The 21,428-nt window shown below is 41.1% G+C and overlaps 2 protein-coding genes across 2 annotated transcripts; one reads left to right on the top strand and one right to left on the bottom strand.

Annotated features, from left to right (window-relative positions):
- The first annotated feature begins 4,331 nt into the window (after positions 1-4,331).
- faah2b (fatty acid amide hydrolase 2b) lies at positions 4,332-13,424 on the top strand. The gene is made up of 11 exons (XM_054601577.1): positions 4,332-4,564; positions 5,294-5,376; positions 5,852-5,988; positions 6,121-6,330; positions 7,973-8,092; positions 9,466-9,601; positions 9,733-9,850; positions 9,970-10,089; positions 10,918-11,029; positions 11,542-11,730; positions 12,399-13,424. Exons 1-11 carry the CDS (start codon positions 4,364-4,366, stop codon positions 12,572-12,574), a joined length of 1,602 nt encoding a protein of 533 aa, XP_054457552.1. The 5' UTR covers positions 4,332-4,363; the 3' UTR covers positions 12,575-13,424.
- A 702-nt stretch (positions 13,425-14,126) lies between these two features.
- nelfa (negative elongation factor complex member A) lies at positions 14,127-20,867 on the bottom strand. Its single transcript, XM_054601576.1, has 11 exons — positions 20,583-20,867; positions 18,592-18,763; positions 18,213-18,374; positions 17,879-17,968; positions 17,590-17,717; positions 17,325-17,394; positions 17,135-17,235; positions 16,882-16,990; positions 16,391-16,719; positions 16,164-16,263; positions 14,127-14,981 (listed from the first exon to the last, which is right to left on the bottom strand). The coding sequence occupies exons 1-11, from the start codon at positions 20,790-20,792 to the stop codon at positions 14,797-14,799; spliced, it is 1,656 nt and encodes a 551-aa protein (XP_054457551.1). The 5' UTR covers positions 20,793-20,867; the 3' UTR covers positions 14,127-14,796.
- Positions 20,868-21,428: the final 561 nt, after the last annotated feature.

The raw sequence follows: 21,428 nt of genomic DNA, 5'->3' as shown, positions 1-21,428 counted from the left end.
GAGCTGTTAGTTACAGTGATTTCTACATAAAGAAACCTTTCTCACTTGTTTTACATTTCTTTGTTCTTTTCTACACAAAGATAATAATTAAAACTACTCCAGATAAGATGCTTGTATCATAAAAGAAACAACAACACATGACTGTATCTCACACCCCTTTATCTGTCCAGTGCTCTGCTCAGGACCCCCCCGCTCTCGATACAGTGGACGATGTAAATAAAACATCAAGCCCCTCCTGCATCTGAAATTCCAATTTCCAGCTATACATCCAGGTCTGGACAGTAAAATCTATATCCTGAGCCCGCTGTGTCTCCCATCTGACCGTCCTGAAGGTGGCCCCCTCGTTAAGACTCATCTGTGGGTGCTAACGAACACACTCTCCCCCCCCGCTCGGCCCTAACAGGCAGCCAGGCGGGGGCCAGGGGCCGTTATAATTGGTTTGTAGAGGACACCAGCTGTCTCATGTGCCCCCACGTCTGTCCCCAAAGGAGGAGCAGAGGGGTGAGCGGGGTGAGCGGGGGGAGTTGGTAGAGTTGCCACATGCCCCCCCCCCCCACATCTCTTCAATCTCCCCCTCCTCCCGTGCTGGATGAAAGACTTCTGCTGAGTAGACATATAGACATGTGGAGCCGCTGCGGCATTATAATGTACATGTTTGGCTTTTTTTAAACACAAAATAGGCCCCAATTATAATTAATAATAAATGGCTTTATTAAAAAAAGTCCTCAGGATACACTCTCAAACTGTTGATGGGGGTCAACTTGCATTAATAAGCAGGTAAACAACCTAAAAAAAACAGGATTTAAGAAGAAAAAATCCCATTAAGTTGTACCTGCTTCTTCCACCCTGCACATAATAACACTAATGGAAATGGTCACTTAGACACACAGACAACCACAAAGACTCACACACACACACATATAGCCAGCTATTCAACCTCAAGGGACAAACATATCAGCCTTCATTGGTCTCCAGGGTGGAGTGGAGGATCTGGAAAAGTGGATCAGAGTGAAGTGCTGCTTCATCCAAGTAAAGTAAATTACTGTCCACTCAGAGATGACTGGAACAAGAGGGGGGGTATCTCATTAGTAAAATTAAATGCGTGGATAATACCTTATGAGATCAATTTGATTGTGATTGTATCCAAGGAGAACAGAGTTTAAAATAACCAGACTTCAGACCTTTTTTTTCTACAATGTGAGAGTCATAATAATGAGCTATAGGTAGATGGCATGTGGCGTTTGTATCCCGTGACAACAGAGGAAAGAAAAAAAGATGGAAATCAATACAAAAGAGCCCAAAGCCATCCTCTGTTGTCCACTGACCCTGGATCATTTCCCCCTGAAGGCCTGCTTTCACAAAGGCTTTATGGTTCCCATTAAACACGCAGAGCACACGCTAAAGACACGACATAATCTCAGAATAATGGGCAGTTAAGTGCAGTTACATTTGCTTTATGAACTTTCCCCAGACAGCAGAGTTTTGTCCTGCAGCTTCTAACAGAGATACAAACACTGCAAATTGTGTGTTTTTCTCTGGTTTTCCCTCTTGTCTCGACATGCCCGGTAGTTTTCCTGAGCCTCAGGTTTCACCTGACAGGTAAGGAATGATTTTCCTTCACTCGTTTGGGACTGTGAAGTGTTTGTGTGATGTTTTTGGACTGGGCGTACCACCTCGAGGACTATATATATATATATATATATATATATATATATATATATATATATATATATATATATATGTATATATTTAAATCTTTTAACTCTGTGACAATCACTTAATTTTGTTTGACAGAAGATGCTGTTTATTTGCTAAAGTATTGCCTCTCAGCGACGTGTTAATGGGTTAGCAGGCTGAAGGTTAACGGCTGTGAGCAAAAGGTCGCAGCAAAACATCCACCTCCCTCCTGTTGACAGAATATATTGTGGACTCACCTCTTCCTGGTAGAAACTTCCTGCCTCTAAGCGTCATCTCTTAATCTCAAAACAGGCCGTGAAATTAGATCCCTCCTGAAGAAAAAAAAAAAGAGGATCAACAAATAGCTCAGCAAGGTGTTGAAATATTGATTTCACATTGATTTTATTCAGAGCCCTAATATGAAGTTTTCAACTAATAAGATGAATGCACAAACCTCCTCTCTGGGGACAAACTCATCAGGCCAATGTAGCTGTGTTTTTTTTAACATTTAAATAAAAGACAAAGCTATTATTTAACATTTAAATAAAAGACAAAGCTATTATTTAACATTTAAATAAAAGACAAAGCTATTATTTAACATTTAAATGCCATCAAGCTGCAACGAAACTATAGCTGTCAGAAGAATGTATTGGTTTGGAGGTATAAAGTATTTAGAAGTCAGGAGTAACGTAACATATATAAATATTCAACTACAAATACGTTTGTACTTCAGTACAGAACTTGAGTAAATGTACTTATTCATCCAACCACTTATTTTTAATCAATCTGGGTCTTTATTTTGATTTTACAGGACAACTGAAGAAAAATAAAGCAAGCAAGAACATTCTGTGATAATATATGTTATCAGAGGCTGTTTAAAACAAAGTGTCACAAGCAGTATTTCAAATGATTGAATAACATTATCTTAAAATACAAAGTGTGTGCAGTGTGTTGATAGTGTTGCTCAGCAGACAGTATGGATCCTCCACTAACCCACTGACCTGCATCAGAGGCAGGTTTTTTCTTTTTGCTACATGCTCTGTTTGTACAAGAAGAAATTAAAGCAGGAACATTACAGCCTTTAGCAATGCTGCCCTCTAGTGGTGACAGACCGTTACTTCACTGGAGCCAATTTGGTCTGTGTGCAACAAGAAATACTCCCTTACGACAGTTCAGAATATTAAATATATCATTAGACAAAATAAAAATGAACATATACCTAAAAGTGTAAAATAAATGTAGCCCCTAAAATGTACAACATGCCCCTCAATGACAAGGAAATACTCAAGCAAAGTACAAATATCACAAATTGTACTGAAGTACAATGCTTGAGAAGATGTTGGTTTACATTTTAATATCATTAATCTGAATATGGCAAGCTACTGGTTCCTAAAGCTGTAGTCGGGAGGTAAAATGACAAGGTTTGCCTCAGTACTGTAGTGGTGTAGAAGTACATAGTGCATACAATGGAAGTACAGGTATCTTGTATATTGTGCTTAAGTTGTATTTGTGTAAATTATCTCAGTAAATTTTACTGGATTTAGATCATCAGAAGAAAACAGAAATGTAAAGTTAAATGAATACATTTCATGTGAGTTTTTTAGTGTCTAGTCACAAGCATATAATTCAAATTCAAGTATTGAACTTGAATTATATGCTTTACAAATCAAGGCTTAATAACATGTGGGTTATTATTATATTATTATATCGGCTTCCTCTTAATAGTGACATGTCTCTGACTCTGAAACAGAACCTGTTTTCTGTGACAATAAAGTATATCATTTATTATACAATAATAGTTAGTTTCAGCCATTTTGTGCTCCCATATTTCGTTTATTAATACATATTCGTCCTTGTGGGTGTTTGGAGCTAAATTATAATTTATCTTAAATTCTACCGTTTACTTTTTTAACTTTACCCCTGTGCAAAGGTCTGCCTGAAGGCAAAAGTTAATATTCTGTCAAACTGTGAATAAGATTTAACATCGTGCAGAGAAAACCAGACTCATGTTCAGTCAATGGGTTAAACTTCACCTTTGATACCTCGGAGCCATAATATAGGTCATCATCAAGCTGGAACAACATAGTCATCTAATCCGGTCTTTACTTTCAAAATAAAACTCCTATCAGACTTATATATATATATATATATATATATATATATATATACATATGAAAGTTAATTCTGGACCCTTGTAATAGGTGAATAAATACATAAAAATCATAAATCAAGATCTACTTAATATCTTTTTTGGGGCTCTATCAATTAATCTCATGGTCTTCTTCTAGTTATACTGATGAAGATTGTGAGATGTTTTTACACTGTAATAAAATAGTAAATATTGTTTTTTGTTTAATGTAAAACACAAAGCAGCATTGCAATCAATACACAGGCCTAATAATAATGAACACATGGTACATCTATAACCTGCATTGTGCAGGGTTTCATGTAAAAATGGTCATTTGTGTTTTAAATAGGTGTCAAAGAAGAAAGGTGTAAAACACCTGTAATCCCCGTAGAGGGAGTATTTAAATAAAACAAATAAAAGTGGACCCTAGTTTCCGGTTGTGTGTCACTAACCTGAGTGAAGTGATGCAGCAGGTTTGTGTCTCACTCTCCAGCAGCTCCAGACCAGCACCGACCCACAGACCCACCGACCTCCTCTCCTCCTCTCTGCCGGAGCACCATGGCTCTGACCCGCATGGAGAAGGCTCAGATGTGGCTCCTGAAGGCGCTGATGGGTTTCCTCCAGACGCTCCTCTGGCTCCTGTCTCCCCGGAGAACAGCCGCCGTGTCGGGGCAGAAGAAGCTGCTGCTGCCGGCCGTCAGAGACGCTCTGCTCGGCGTGTCGGCGACGCAGCTCGCCAAGAAGATCCGGAGAAAAGAGGTGTGTACCCGGGTCAGTCCGCAGGCAAGCACCGCCGGACGGACACGACTCCAGCGGGACTCAGTGCTTATAGACGGCCACTGCCGTGTTGTGCTTTCTTAAAAAGCCACAGCTGCTGTCATATCATTATTTCATTTTTAAATCATTTTATAACCTTATAACAGCCAATGAGACAGTTGCACCTGTGGACTAACAACACCTGTGCCACAGGTAATACACATTATAATGTAGACACAGTAGTGACAGCTGCTCAGTCATGTCTCTGCAGACTCAGTCTTAGTCTTATATATTAATAGTCATGGGGTAAACATGGTTAGCTGTACATTGTAAGGCAATCACAGTGTGTTTGAGGGGGAACACACCTTTAAACACTGTAAGATAATTACAATAAGCTTCCCCATTCTTGAATTCACCATATTTGATTGCAGTATATTGTACAGGTTGTTTTTTATGCAGAGCTAAAAACAACTAATTAATTATTAATTATTATTTGTCCAGTTTGAGCTTGTGAAATGTGAATATCTTCAGTTTTAGATATTATAAACAGAATAACTAAAAGGTTAATTGAGAAAAACAAACAGCACAATGAAGTTTAATGCAAAGTGCCTGTTATTATGTTTGCAGAGGAACACAGAATGTTTGAACAAGCCTGTGTCATAGCTCACCTGAAGTAAAGCAGGCTTGACAACGTACAGCACCTGTATGGTCTTAAGAATGCTGTTTCTGCAGGTGTCCAGTGTCCAGGTGGTGCGAGCTTACATTGACCGGATCCAGGAGGTCAACCCTTTTCTGAACGCTGTCACAAAAGACAGGCAAGAAAGAATCCTTCCTCTGTCATCTTTTTGTGCGAATTTTGAATTATTTTCCACAATTTTAAGACAATTCCATACAAAAAACAATAAATCTAGAAAATAACTGTCAGATGAATTTATTATACAATAATAGTTAGTTCCGGCCATTTTGTGCTCCCATATTTCTTTTATTAATAAATATTCCTCCTTGTGGGTGTTTGGAGCCGAATAACCATTTATCTTAAATTCTACCATTTACTTTTTTAACTTTATCCCTGTACAAAATGTACTCCATCATCTGTCATATTTGCACAGAAAAGCTGTAATTTGTCACTTTAAAGTACATTTAATAATTAAATGGTAAGATCTGTCATGGCAACGCTCAAATTCTGACGATGTTTACAGCTTCCACTAGGATCTAGGATGCATAATCTTTAAATGAAGCCTTCTTTAAACAGTGGTTAAACAGATTTGGGTCAAACTGTTCTCCGTCCAGGTTTGACGCTGCGCTCCAGGAGGCGAAGCAGGTGGACAAGCTGATCGAGGAGGAAACTGGAGGAGAGGAGGTGCTGGAGGATCGACTGCCGTTACTGGGAGTCCCACTCTCCGTCAAAGAGTCCTTCGCCCTCCAGGGTAAATTCCAGAACATCTCATTTCCTTTCAGGACCTAAAACCAGTCTATTTACTTAACATGCATCACATGACTAGTATTTGAAACTGATAACAGATACCATTAAATCAGTTTAACACGTCTCCGTCTTGCAGGGATGCCCTTCACTGTAGGTTTGGTCTCCAGGAAAGGAGTGGTGGCCACGGTCGACGCTCCTCCGGTGGCCCTGCTGAAGCGAGCGGGTGCCATCCCGATGGGCGTCACCAACACCAGCGAGCTGTGCATGTGGTGGGAGTCCAACAACCACCTCTACGGCATCACCAACAACCCGTACGACTTCGAGAGGATAGCAGGAGGAAGTTCAGGTTAGAGATTGTTGAACTTTTAACTGAACTGTGAGTTTATGGATCCGCTATTTTTTAAGGCAGGAACTTCTGTTGGTGACTTCGGGTTCAGAGTCAAGAAGCATTTATTCAGAACATCTAGTCGTGTCATGAGTCTGTCAGACTTTTCTGTTGGACAAATCCTTTTCTGGAAGCGTCCGCCGGACTCCGAGGCCTCGTGAGAAGAAATCCAGCTGTTCTTTAGGAATTGTTACCACCATGCAAGGTCGTTCTAGAGCCCGCCCATCTCCGCTGTCCCGCTCCATGGCCGACGTTAAGTCAGTGTCTGAGTTGGGCTTGTCCTGTAGAAACCTGTTCCTTGTTTCTTGTCAGCAGTCCGGCTGATAACTGTTCGATCCCCGTTTCCTGCTCAGTCACAGCGACTTCCTGTCCCCTTTTGGGCCGCAGGATTCTCAAGTTCCTGCTGAGCTGCAGCACTCCCAAGATCCTGTTCTGCTCTGTGCTGTTCCAACCTGGTGGCGGGGCATCAGTTGCCAGCTGCCCCTTCCGGGCCTCGAGTGTCTGTGAAGTGAGGTCTCACCACTTTGTTCCAGTCTTTTTGTCCTCAAGAGCGTCTCAGTTGCCATAGTCCGGGTTGTCCTGCAGAGCAGTGCTGCAAGGGTCGCCGACCTCTGGGGCGAAAGCTTGAACACACATCTGATCATCCGATCTGATCATCTGAAATAGATACAATTCATAGATACACTATGAACAGTTACATTTGTAGAGTCCCACCATGGTTTAAGATAAGATAAGATAATCCTTTTATTAGTCCCGCAGCGGGGAAATTTGCAGGATTACAGCAGCAGATTGGATAGTGCAAACAAGATACGTAGTAAAAACAAGATCAAATCAAAACAAGTATTATAAATAAGTAATCACACAGTAAAGAATATTAAATAAGAAAATAAAAAAAGTAAAAAATCCACAATAACTAAAAATATTATATATACAGACAGAATAATAATAATTATTATATATTATTATATTATTATATTATTATATATATAATTAAAGATTATTCAGCTTTGTGTCACACGTCTTTTATTTGTTTATGGGTGCAGAAAAGACGTCCGTAAAGGATGTACAGGTATTTCCTTGCTTATAGCTCCTTCTGGCAAGCCTCCAACATCCTCGCTCCTTGACATGCTTTTTAGGAATTGGGGATGTCCTGCATGAGATTGTTTTCTGGGTCACAACCCAGAGCACCGAGAAGCAAGGAGGCAGATAATCAAGAACTGGGAATTGCCCTTTAGTGTTTCTCTACTCCATCCAGTTCCCTGCACACTCCAGCTGTGCCTTTTTTGTTTTTTCTTCAGTTCATTGACATTATTTCTACCTTTTTAGTCCTAGATGAAAAATAGAGTATATTCTTCAGTTCCTGTCTCCTTCCTGTTGCTCGCTCTGCATTTGGGTCCAACCGCCTGCATCAAATGTAACAGTTTCCAGGAATAGCCCTGGTGCTGCCTGATAATCACATTACAGTACACTGCTGACACACAGACTCTCTGTACCCTCTGGTTCCTTAAAATAGGGACACATCTGCTTACAGGTTTAAGGGAGCATTAATACATGGTGCATATGTGAAAAAAGATCAAGCAGATAAACTCACTTATCTTATCAGGTGGAGAGGGCAGCATACTGGGCGGAGCGGGCGCAGTCATCGGCGTGGGCTCAGACATCGGCGGCAGCATCCGCATGCCGTGTTTCTTCAACGGGATATTCGGCCATAAAACCACACCTGGTAAGAGAAACTAAACGTTAAATGTATATTAATGCCAGCCAGTCCTTAGTTGTACTTAAATATGATTCCAGCCGCAGAAGGAAGCTGTTTACAGGGTGAAATCTCTGAAACCCTGACTTTACACTTTGTACTTACATTTATCCGATGGAAAGAAACATGAACAAATGATTGATAAAGTTGCTCTTTAACTGCTGGATGTGTAAAAAAGCAACTGTTTGCTTACAATTTCGTTTTTGTTTACATCATATATATATATATATATATATATATATATATATATATATATATATATATATATATATATATATATATATATATCCAGGAAAAAATCCAGGAAATCACATTGTAGGATTTTTAATGAATTAATTGGTAAATTCCTCGGTAAAATAAGTATTTGGTCACCTACAAACAAGCAAGATTTCTGGCTCTCACAGACCTGTAACTTCTTCTTTAAGAGGCTCCTCTGTCCTCCACTCGTTACCTGTATTAATGGCACCTGTTTGAACTTGTTATCAGTATAAAAGACACCTGTCCACAACCTCAAACAGTCACACTCCAAACTCCACTATGGCCAAGACCAAAGAGCTGTCAAAGGACACCAGAAACAAAACTGTAGACCTGCACCAGGCTGGGAAGACTGAATCTGCAATAGGTAAGCAGCTTGGTGTGAAGAAATCAACTGTGGGAGCAATTATTAGAAAATGGAAGACATACAAGACCACTGATAATCTCCCTCGATCTGGGGCTCCACGCAAGATCTCACCCCGTGGGGCCAAAATGATCACAAGAACGGTGAACAAAACTCCCAGAAGCACACGGGGGGACCTAGTGAATGACCTGCAGAGAGCTGGGACCAAAGTAACTGATCCGTGTAAAGGAAAGAATGAATGGGGCCATGTATCGTGAGATTTTGAGTGAAAACCTCCTTCCATCAGCAAGGGCATTGAAGATGACAGTGTGTGAAAAGCTTGTGAAGACTTACAGGAAACGTTTGACCTCTGTCATTGCCAACAAAGGGTATATAACAAAGTATTGAGATGAACTTTTGTTATTGACCAAATACTTATTTTCCACCATAATTTGCAAATATATTCTTTAAAAATCAGACAATGTGATTTTCAGGAATTTTTTTTCTCATTTTGTCTCTCATAGTTGAAGTGTACCTATGATGCAAATGACAGGCCTCTCATCTTTTTAAGTGGGAGAACTTGCACAATTGGTGGCTGACTAAATACGTTTTTGCCCCACTGTATATATATATATATATATATATATATATAAATATATATATATATATATATATATATATATATATATATATATATATATATATATAAATACCGTACTTCACCGTGACTAATGTGTGTCTATAGGTGTCGTGTCTCTTGAGAACCAGTACCCTCAATGCACCGGCAGAGAGAGAGAGTACTGCAGCAGTGGTCCCATGTGTCGCTACGCTGAGGACCTGCTGCCAATGCTCAAGATCATGGCGGGACCCAACGCTCACATGTAAGAGCTCACAGTGGGTTTCTACAAATAGTTCTTGAGTCTGGCACAGGCCCGAACCCTGACAGTGTGTGTTAAAATCAAATCTTTTGAGGTGCAATGTTTGTCTTATTTGCAGTATTTCTTGTACACAGGTTGTCCTTAGACACAAAGGTCGACCTAAAGAAGCTGCGGTTCTTCACCATCCCTCACAACGGCACGTCTCCAATAACGTACCCCGTCAGCAAAGAGCTCATTGACATTCAGAGGAAGGTGCGTCCACAAACAACTTCTGCAGAACGTCTTTGCAAAGTGAAAGCTGGAAAAAAAACCTGGCTCATCAGGAAGGTTTTTTTTCTCAGAATTAAAAATCCTCACGTGATGTTTTCCAGGTGGTGGAGCGCCTGGAGGCCGACCTCGGAGTGAAGGTCCAAGAAGTGCGTTTCCCCGAGCTCCGCTACAGCTTCCAGATCTGGAACACCTACATGGGTCTCCCTGACAAGGAGGGCAAGGTGGGGCCTCCTGATCCACGGCAGCGTGTCCTTGCATGCTCGTCTGCACCTAACAGTGTTTTACATCAGTTTTCAGGTAGCAGAATGAAGAGAAACAGAAACGTCAGGCTCTCCATCTGATAAGTGAAACAGAGCAGGCCGAGTAACAGAACCTATTGTAGTCCGCCGCCAAGAAATAATCTGTTTAGCTGCTAAGCATACAACACAAACACACACACACTTCTGCAAGGTCCTTCAGTCAGTCTGATAAATCATTATTAATGCCTTCATATTTGGGTTCCTTGGTCTGAAATATATTCATAGATATTTCAGTTTATCTGACAGCTAGTTACTTTAAAAACTGATAATGATAAACTCATAAAATACAATGCACTGTTACAGGTAAGACCAGAGGTAGATAGAGGCCCATGTTTGTAGGGAGTCTCGTCCACAAACAGGAGCAAACCTGCTTTACTCTTCTAACTGAAAATAATAATACTGCACGGTAGTATTCACATTAAGGTCAGTACATGTACAGAGAGGTATTTCTGCTATTGAGAAAACCCAGTGGGATTTATCAGAGGCAGATTATAGGGACACAATCACTTCTTTATTCTGGCTGCTTTCTTTTTCTCTTTTTTTTGACTCAGGTGGATTTTAAATATTTAACAAATATTGTGAAGAGAAAGCAAGAGAGAAATCTTGTTGAAGAAAGCTTGTTTTTCTAATATTTTGTGTGTATTACCTGTTAACTACTGTTTCAAGGTACTTGATGACTAATGAATACTTGTTTTAAATGAAAGCCTGGTACAGTTGGGGCACTAATGCAGGTCAGTTTCCTTTCCTCAGCCTCCAAAGCGATTTTCTGAGCATATGGGGGAACCAGGACCACCTGCTTGGCCCGTTTGGGAGCTGCTGAAATGGATGATGGGAAAATCAGAGCATACCATGGCTGCTATCGGTAAGAGGGGGAAAAATACATCATTTATTTGAACTTGTTTTAATCAATTAGGTTTTCCTTTAACTGTATTCATTTGTTAATAATGAAAGGTAGATTTGTTAACGTTTATGTCGATGTGCAATCCATCCAGAACACTGTAAAATCTACACAGTGAAAAAAACCTCCCTGTTTCATGTATATATTTAACAAATGTTCATTAATGTCATTATCTATTTCTGTATTACTTATTCATTTATTTTATATTGAAAACTTTAGCACTCCAAACAATACAGTGCAATATGATACACGACATAAAAACCGAAAAGAATATATATATTTGGAAAGTAACTGTAAAACTAACTAACTTTAAAATAGGCTTCAGTTATATGTAAAATAAAACCATAAGGATGAAAAGATAATACTTTTGGCAGTCATTAAATCTGAAATTGCTGTCATTAGATTCATTTCATACCATCAATTGTGTCCTTGTTTGTAGCTGCATAATTAATGAGATAATTGTGTGTCGTGTTCAGGTCTGGGCCTGGTGGAGATGACCAACCTTTCCAAACCCTCCGCCTTAATCATCCAGAAGAAGGAGAAGCTGCAGAAGGAGATGGACGAGCTGCTGGGCACTGACGGTGTTTTTCTTTACCCCTCGCACCCGAGGGTGGCTCCCAAACACCACCACCCGCTCCTCAGGCCTTTTGACTTCGCCTACACAGGTCAGTGCTCGTCGTATTTTAACAGTGCTGAGAAACGTATGCTAGAAAGAAAGTTATTCTTAGAACATCTCCTACAAGCTGCATTCTGATTTAATTTGTAAGATTTTATAGGTGGAAATTTTGATATTAAAGTTGTCATAGTGTAAGTTTAGACTCTGTATTTTAGTCCCAACAGCAAGAGCCCTCTGTTTAAAGGATGACAGTGTTTGTTCACCGGGTCACTTCTCTCTGGTAGGATTTAATGGCTCTTTAGTTTATGGAGGGGCCAATAAGTGATTTCTTTTTTAACCTCAAAAGGTCCTTTACACATTACTAATTTGATTCTAATTCAACCATTACAGTAGCTTTAATTAAAGTTAAGATCCCCTACTTTTTCACTGTATCGGCCTGATAATAACTTTTTCCAAAAAGTAGCTATTTCACTTTGCAGAATAAACTGAAGAAAGGTCAGAAAAGCACAACATGATAACACATGGAAACTATTAAAGCCCTTTCTCAATCGGGACATTTTCTATTATTTCTCTACAATTCATAGTCTGTTACTCTTAAGTCTTTTTTCAACAGAATGCTCATAATATCTCCCAACCTCCAGTTAAGTTCTAAAGGAAATAAAGAGCTTCAGTCTTATTTTTATTTCCAGATACTCATCCATACTTCCCTTCCTCCAGGTATAATCAACATCCTCGGTCTGCCGGTCACCCAGTGCCCTCTGGGTCTGAGCGAGGAAGGTTTGCCCCTGGGGGTTCAGGTCGGTGCTGGGAAGCTGCAGGACCATCTGACCCTCGAGGTGGCTCTCTACCTGGAGAAGACGTTCGGAGGCTGGAGGGACCCCGGGGCCACCTAAAAAAACCAACAAAAAAACCCCCACTCCCACGCCAACGACCGTTACCAAATCTCCAGACTGGAGTCGGACTGAAGGTGTGGTAATCTGTTACCTGCCTTGCTGCTTGCTGTAGTACACGAAAAAGGCACGATCAGATCGCCGAATGTTTAAAATGGAAGAGGTGTTTGCACTAATGAGTTGTTCCGATAACATGATTTTATAATTTACACTGTTCAGAGATGATTGCATCATGAGCACAAGCTTTAAAATATGATTGTATGTGTGTGGAGATTGAGCATTGATGTTAACACACAGAACAAGACTGAATATCTAACAGGTTTAACATTTTAACGGTGCTAGTGGCAACTGGGTCCTGTGTGTAGTGCAGATTCCTGCCTTTCATAGGACAGTTCTTTGTTTTTGGACCGGCACCTGTACAGCTCACGTGTAAGAGGGCAGTGTGTTACTATAATAACTCACTAAAGGTCAGCGCACCACAGGCTCAAAGTCATAAATACCCTCCACACCCACACAAACGTTTCTGTTGTTCCAACTAGTCAGACATTCGCCCTCAGATGAGCTGATGTTTACCCGACTCCGTAATGTTGAATAAAGGTGGTGTGTCCAGCGTAAAAACAGGTACAACTAATCTACAGATATCAAGCGTAGTCAGAACACATCCCTGAGGTCAGAATGATGAAACACCTGCATAGATGAGGAGGGTTTTTAAACCAAGTAGGAACAACAGAAAATGCTGACACAGCATCAGTTGTGTGGTAATGTGAATGCTGCATAATGGCAGTTGGAGCCTGCTTTATGCTGCTACTCTTTTGTTTCATTTAATAAAAATAAAGGTCTGCATACTTTCTCATTTATGACTTCACCACTTCTTAAAACGAAGCACTGTTTTTTGCAGCAGGTCAGGCCAACACGTTTTTGTTGTTCGTTTCAAAATGTAAAGATACCTCCTGGTTAATGTTCAACTACAAGAGAAAGGAAAACCTGGAGGGGAGATAAAGGCACACAAAAAGCACAGACACAAATTCCCTTGAAGTGGCCCTATTATGCTTTTCCACTTTTCCCCCTCTTCTTTAGTGTGTTATATATTTTTGTACATGTAAAAGGTCCGTAGGGTGTAAAACCTGAAGTCCACGCCTAAAAGGAGTTACCCTCCCCCTCAGAAGCTCCTGAAACGGCTCCATTGAATTCTCTCCTTCACTTCCGTAACTTTATGAGGTCACAATGTTACAGAAGTATCGTATAACTCCTTCCGGCTAGTTTGGCCCTCAAACAACAAAAGAGAGAGATGGAGCTGGAGCTCTGGAGGAAGAGTTTTTTTAAATGTGAAAAGTTGACCAATATCAACAGAGCGGGCTAGCTGACCAATCAGAGCAGACTTTGCTTTCTGGAGGGAGGAGCAAACGCTACAACGGAGCATTTCAGAGAGAGGGTGAGAAGAGGTGAATGATGACAAAAACAAGAAGGATTATGAGCATTAACGCATGTAAACATGTAACTGTAACTTGAGATAAAAATATGCACCCGGAAAACAGCATAATAGGGCCTGTTTAAAGTGAGTAAGACAGAAACATCTCTCTGGAGTCTGTTGTCACTTTATTTTCTTCCCTTCTTTGGAATAAAAGGATGAAAAAAACTGATGAAAACATCCACCAGAAGGCTCCAAACAGAACTTGTCAGCATTGAATACTACTTTACTCCGCTCCTCTTCTTTTTTTTTTGGTCACCTCTATGTTGACTTGTCATTATTGTTCTCTTTTTTTTGTCACAAACCATGATTCTGTTCTGAAAGGTAGAAGTTATACTGCAAATGTGACATTCATACAGAAAAATACAGATGGCTCGTCTTTTCTTCTTTCTAGACACGAAGCGACATGCTCGTACTTCAGAGTACAAATGTTGAGAGGTGCCTGCCGTGAGGATAATTCCTCTGGTCAGACTCGTAGGAATCTCTGACCGCGGCATCATTCAGGAATCGGAGGTGACTTAAAAACTGAAACAATAAAAGGAAAAAGGGAAACAACCAAACGAAAAGTACAGAAATATTCTTCAAAGACTCCTGCATTTTGGCGGTGCAGGAACAGGGAGGACCGTTCTCTCCTTGACGACTTCCTATCTTGATTTGGCCCAAATGTGAATGCAAATACTTGTTTAAGTGTGTAAACATGGTTTCTTTGAAGTGGATAAGAAATCTTGGGTGTAATTTTTTGAGAAAGCGAAGCGCCTCAGGAGGTGTTGGTGATGGGTTTGTATTTCTTGAGGCGGGTCCACTGTCCTGTGGAGTAGTTCATTTCGAAGACGGTGTCCACCAGCATGGTGGTGCTGCCGGTGCCGTCGGCTTTGGGAAGGACCTCCGTGTGTTCGCTCAGCTTGATCTGGATGATGTCCCCCTGCTCCGGGCACGGGTTCTCTGCAGGAGGAAGCACAACGGTTATTATTGGGCCAAACAGGTTTGTTTGTGTGTTTGTGTGTGTGTGTGTGTGTGTGTGTGTGTGTGTGTGTGTGTGTGTGTGTGTGTGTGTGTGTGTGTGTGTGTGTGTGTGTGTGTTCAGAAACCATCAGGGACACCTCCTTTAGTTATATGTGTGTGTCGTGTATTTATGCCACTGGTTTTCATTTAAATGAAATTAATTAACTATTTGACAGACTGTTTCAATATTTAGATACCTGCATTCCCATGGAATATCAACAAAGTCTGGTTCCGCTTCAAGGTAATTACACCATGATTTTTAGCGTGCGTTTGTTTACTCACTGAAGAAAATCATATTTAAAAAAAACAAAAAACACCCCCTTTCAAACATCCACGCTGCCAAGCAACTAATAGATAGAGAAGTCTTAAAATGCAGTTATAACTGGATCAACCTTTTACCAGCAGCAGTTACTTTTCGTGCTTGAACGGCAGTTTTACAGTTCAGCTGCAAAGCAAAATATATTTCTGATTAGGCGAACAACGCAGATTGCAAAATCTGTAAAAAATAAAAAAGTCAACAATTAGCTTCATCAGATCTGCTGACATCAGTCCCTAATGCAGAGCTGTAGGCTGATTGCAGAGCGGCAGAATACCTGTGGCAATATTTCTTCTTTGTTTTAGTATTTGTGACTACAAGGCTAAATAGAAGTCTGCAAGGAGACACCAACTTTTTATAGTGATGCTTATCCTGTTTTTTTCTGACCAATAGTTAACCATTAACCTACAGGATTAGTGTCTTGCATGCAGGGTGCTGCGGTTCTAACGCCTGACAAGCTGTCCAACTGCAACGATAATCCATGCACAAACAGATTAAACCCATAATTTATCTCCAGCTGCAGTGTCTATGCAAAACAGGCAACGGAGTCCACAGGTCACCTGTCCAGCAGAGTTAGCAGACACAATGTTGCTGACTAGCTGCTCCTGAGTTTTGCTCAGTTTTTCTTAATTTTTAAAAATGTCTTTAACTGTATAACAGTCCGTCATAAACATCCTTAGTGATAAGATAAATGACTTATGCGTGCACATTTTGACAATGTGTGTCAGGAGGATGAGATCAGGTTTACTTAGACAGCAAATATATGTTCTTTTTTGATCAGGCAGCTAGTGAGATTACTCCTGTACCTCTGGATCCAGCCATGAAGCCCAGGATCAGGGCCTTCTCTGGTCTGGTGACCTTGTTGGCCGTCTTGAACATCTCCTGGGCAGCGAACATCTGGTCTCTCTGAGGAGAAGAAACAGCGTGCGGCAGAGAATTTTAGCTGGCTGAGAGGAACACTGAGAGCTTACGTACAGATTTAATAATACCGTGCTTGTTAATGTGTCTGTCAAAGACACTCTTACAATCTTACCGTGAGTGACAGATTCTTTTTGGGCTGGGGCTGTGGTGGCATAGGGGTGGGTGTCTGTGTGGGGGTCTGGGGTGTACTGGGAGGCTGGGTGGGGGTCTCCGGCTGGCTGGCTGTCGCAGCTGCTGGGGGCCCGTTGCTGGCTGGGGTGGAAACCGGCGTGCTGGGGGACGTCGGGGTTGCAGGATTAGCCGTGTTGCCTGCGTTGTACATTGGCGTTCTCTGTTTGTACTGGCCCGGCAGGGTGGCGGTGGCGCCGGCGCCCACTGTTGCCGACTCCTCTGGTTGGCGAGCCGACTGCAGCGTGTCCCGTCCAGAACCACCAGCGTTCGCTTTATAGGAGGTTGGTGAAGAAAATAAAAACCATTGTGAGATTGGCATGATGCTCTGCCTCCTTGAACCAATAAGTGGATGAAAGCATTGAGTCCTGGATGCGAGATAAGTTTGTATTTGAGGCAACAATACGAAGCTACGTGTTCTTCTTCTGGTCTAACCTGGCTGGGCCTCGGAGCTGGGAATGTAAGAGGAGGAGGGAACCATGCTGGGTGTGGCCGGTAGGTAGCTGGTCGACGGCAGAGGATTCTCGTTCAACGCCCCGAGTTTCTGGAAAACAAAAACAGTATTTGTTACGACAGAACCAGAGATAAACTGAGTAGGAGAATGAGGGAGGAGGGAGGGGGGTAATATGAGACGTGACAGGAGAAATCCAGGATGTTTGGAGTGATGGTCACATGTGGGGTCAAGCACCTGAGCAGAGACGAGGCCGGCAGCGTAGTCGGGGGTTGTGTTTTCCACCACTGCTGCTGCTGCTGCTTCGTCTTTGGCGGCTTTCTCTACAGCCTCCGTTTCTAAAGCAGAAGAAAACATTAATACTGACTTATGAATTCATGGTGTAGATGTAAAACTTGGGCTGATGGAGGGATGGATGTATAATTACCCAAAGTCTTTCTTCTCCTCTTGGCCTCTCTTCCAGCTCCGACCATATCCAGCTCGGAAATATCTAAAAGCTGAGAAGTAAAAAAAAAAAAAAAAAAAAAAAAAAAAAAAAAAAAAAGCCCAGTTGTAAATTCTAATCTAAAGCACATAAATTATAAAAATAACTGCGTGAAATGAAAAATGTAAGTATATAATCTATGAAATTAAATACGACATAGATGATGCATAGAAGCAGGATTCAGAGTTTTTGGAGAATCTGACATTACCTTGACCCCCCTCTCTTTACGCAGGGGCGTCCGTGCAGGGGCAATAGGTGTGCGGTTACTGGGAGGGCTGAATAAACTGGGGGCAGTGGGACTGCGGAACGGGGCCTTGGGAATCCCCTTGAGAGGAGCTGTGATGCAAATATTGACACATGTATCAGTAATTGTTACAGAAGTCGGAATAAAACGTTTGTAGAAGTAATAATATGATATAAATGAAGATTATCATGGTACTTTTTAAAAGCACTGAAAGAGCAGATGTGTGGAATGCATCTTTTGATCTTTAACTCACTAGTAGTGTCAATCTTTTTGACCAATCCTCTCCCTTTGGCGTGAAAAGGCACTCCGGCTGTCTTTTTAAGCTGTTGGGCCGTCTCTGTGGCTGGAATAGAAAACAAAAGAATAGAAAACAGATCAAAAATAATGCACAACTGAAGATTCTTACATTTTACTTAAAAGGGAAACCCGACCACTTCTATGGGAAAGTAAATCGTTGAACAAAAATAAATAATCAACAAATACACATTCTTTAATCTTGCCCACATTGTAAGAAAATAAAAACAATAAATAAAAATGCTACTGTAGAGAGGAGCACTGTGTACGAGTTGAAGTTTCTAGTAACTTACATTTCTGTAGCAGCTCTGCTCTGAGCGTTGCACTCTTGGGCTTCCTCTTCAGCTGGAAATGTTTGACGGGGGGTGTAAGAGGTCCCACCAGAGTGGTCAACGCACTCTTGTTCAGGTACTGGCACTCCAGAGGAAGCATGGCAGACGCCTCGCACTCGCTCACTGGGGAGGAGAAGATGGGAAGAGATTAACCGGCAATCCACCACGGGACGGATTATTACAGGATACGGTATATCTCTGTCTGTGTCTGCTTTAAGAGTCTAACCATCACTTCACAACCTGACCTGAGAAACGGCTTTAAGGAAGATAAATACGTTCACAACAAGGAATCAAAATGTGTTGAACTACACCATAGCTGGATGAAGATGAAAGTCCCTACCTTTCTCCCTGAGCTCTCCAAGAATATCCTGCACATTTGGATTCTGCTCCTCCAAGTCCAGATTGAGAGAGCCGGTCTCTGGGAAAGACTTGAGGATGTCCGCGACCATCAGCACCCAAGGCTCTGAATCCACCGTAGCCAGCTGGATGATCTCCGACAGGGCCTCCTTCATCTGGGGAGAAACGAAAACAACTTTAAGAAACAAAAAAAAAAAGGAACTCCTAATGCTGACTGAGAATAATTTATTGCTAACAGATTTGCAGATTAGTCTATTCATCTAGTGTTAAATCAATAGTTTATCAAACTGTAAAAATAATGATGAATGCTCTTTAGACCTCCAGGTTTAATTTGCTTCTTCTTTTTTGACCAATCCAGAATACATTTAATTAACAAGATCCAATTACTACAATCTCATTACGTTTAAGAGGCAAAATGTTATGTTGATCAACTGTTCATTCAGATCTTGTTACTGTTGCTGAGTATTCACAATGAGACAACATCGTGGGCTAAAGTGAAGGCCGACATCTGGCAGCAATCAAAGCATCTCAGATCATTTGAGTGCAGGAGGTAGAACTAGGATTAGGCACACGTCATCTGATTTTCTTGTACCGACGTGTAAAAGTGCTTTAGAGCCACCTGCTGACTGTACAAAAAAATTGTCCTCACTCAACAAAATACAAGAGACACTCTAAAGTGCTGAGCAATGTTTACAGATGAGCAAGTTTCTATGATTTATGTTTGGAGGCAAAACATAACCTTAACCAGGACTGACTCTGTGGGCTAAAGTAACTTAGACTTATTAAAGTTCTGTACTAAAAGATTATTCTGAGGTACTTGACTTCAGTATTTCTACTAAATGTATATTCTTAAACTCCAATTTGTTTAAGGAGGAAATGTTTTACTTCAGTGGATTTATTGGACACATATAGTCAACATTCCACATAGTACAATGCACAAGATCCGCTTGTAAAATATGACTTATCGTATTAGTTTGTTGCACTTATTGTATTCGTATTGTAAGTCGCTTTGGATAAAAGCGTCTGCTAAATGACTGTAATGTAAATGTAATGTACAACTGCTTTCACTTACATTTAATATGAATATACTTCTTCCACCACTAGAAAGACTGCACTAGTGCACAGTGTAAACACCTCAGTGCAGAAACTACTGATGCAACTTGAATATGCATGAACATTATGACGGCTCAACAAGTGATATGTCTGCCTAGACTTTGTTTGTTTACCACATACTTCCATATGTGTTCCTTCAAAGTTTAGATGTTTTCAATATTAATCTACAATGTAGAACAAGATACAAAATATAAAGAAAAACCATTGAATGAGAAGGTGTGTCCAAACTTTTGACTGGTACTGAACTTGTCCTTATGCACTGTGCAGAGCTTTTACCTGTCATGCAGTATTGTTACAACTGCTTTCACTTACATTTAATATGAATATACTTCCTGCACCACTAGTGCACAGTGTAAACACCTCAGTGCAGAAACTACTGATGCAGCTTGACTATGCATGAACATTGTGACGGCTCCACAGGTGATATGCATGAACATTGTGACGGCTCCACAGGTGATATGCATGAACATTGTGACGGCTCCACAGGTGTGCATGAACATGCATGAACATTGTGACGGCTCCACAGGTGATATGAACATGACGGCTCCACAGGTGATATGCATGAACATTGTGACGGCTCCACAGGTGATCTGTCTGCTGGACGCTGGCACCGCCCTCCACCGCCCATCCCACCATAATGTCTGCAGCAGACCCGCCTGGCTAATGCTTCCTGGCTAATCCTCTGCTGAGGGAAATAATGCACTTTAATGATAAAGTCCAAAGCTATAAGTTGAATATAATGTGAGAGCCTGTGCATGGGCCGCTGTTCCTGCAGGAGGAGCAGGCAGCAGCGCTGTGTTTCAGCCTTTAGCCTCCGTGCCCTGCCATGCTAACAGCTAGCTTAGCTGCACCGACACCCACCTCGTCCACGGTCCTCCGCGGGAGATGCAGCATCCCGAGCAGCAGCTTGAGCTTCACCGGCGGAGACAGGCTGGAGAAGCACAGCCGTATGTTGTCTATCACCGACACGGTGAGGAGCGAGGCGATGCTCGGCGGCGTCCACAGCTCGTCCGTGGAGCCCAGCTTGTTGTGAAGCCACAGTCCGGTGTCGCTGTCCTTCATCGACGCCATCTTGGAAAAAGAAGTGTTTTGAGTTCGGGCATTTTAACAGGCTACCTAAGAAAACAGTCAGGACCCCGCCCACATGGAGGCCGGGGTCACAGCTCCCAGTGACCCCGCCCACATGGAGGCCGGGGTCACTGGGAGCTGTGACCCCGCCCACATGGAGGCCGGGGTCACTGGGAGCTGTGACCCACAACAAGAAGCACAGATGAACCTGTTTTAATGTTTGTCCATATGTTGTGTTTTAATAAAGTGAAAGTTCAACATATATGTAAATGTTTAAGGTGACATTTATTTTATTTTTTATATACTTTTTTATTTTTTTTTTTTTTAAATATTTTTTTCTTTTTAATCTTTATTTATTTAATCTTTATTTATTTTTTATTTTTAAAATATAAATAAAAAATAGAAGTGGCAGTGAAAAAGAAAATGAAAGACACTAAAGAAAGTAAAAGTTCAACATATATGTAAATGTTTAAGGTGACATTTATTTTCTTTTTTATATACTTTTTAATTTATTTTTTATTTTTATATTTTTTTTATTTAATCTTTATTTATTTATTTTTTATTTTTAAAATATTTAATTTATTTTTAAAATAAATAAAAAATAGAAGTGGCAGTGAAAAAGAAAATGAAAGACACTAA

The sequence above is a fragment of the Anoplopoma fimbria genome, chromosome 7, assembly GCF_027596085.1.
Source record: "Anoplopoma fimbria isolate UVic2021 breed Golden Eagle Sablefish chromosome 7, Afim_UVic_2022, whole genome shotgun sequence".
Taxonomy (NCBI): Eukaryota; Metazoa; Chordata; class Actinopteri; order Perciformes; family Anoplopomatidae; genus Anoplopoma; species Anoplopoma fimbria.
This window is presented reverse-complemented; position numbering and strand designations above follow the sequence as displayed.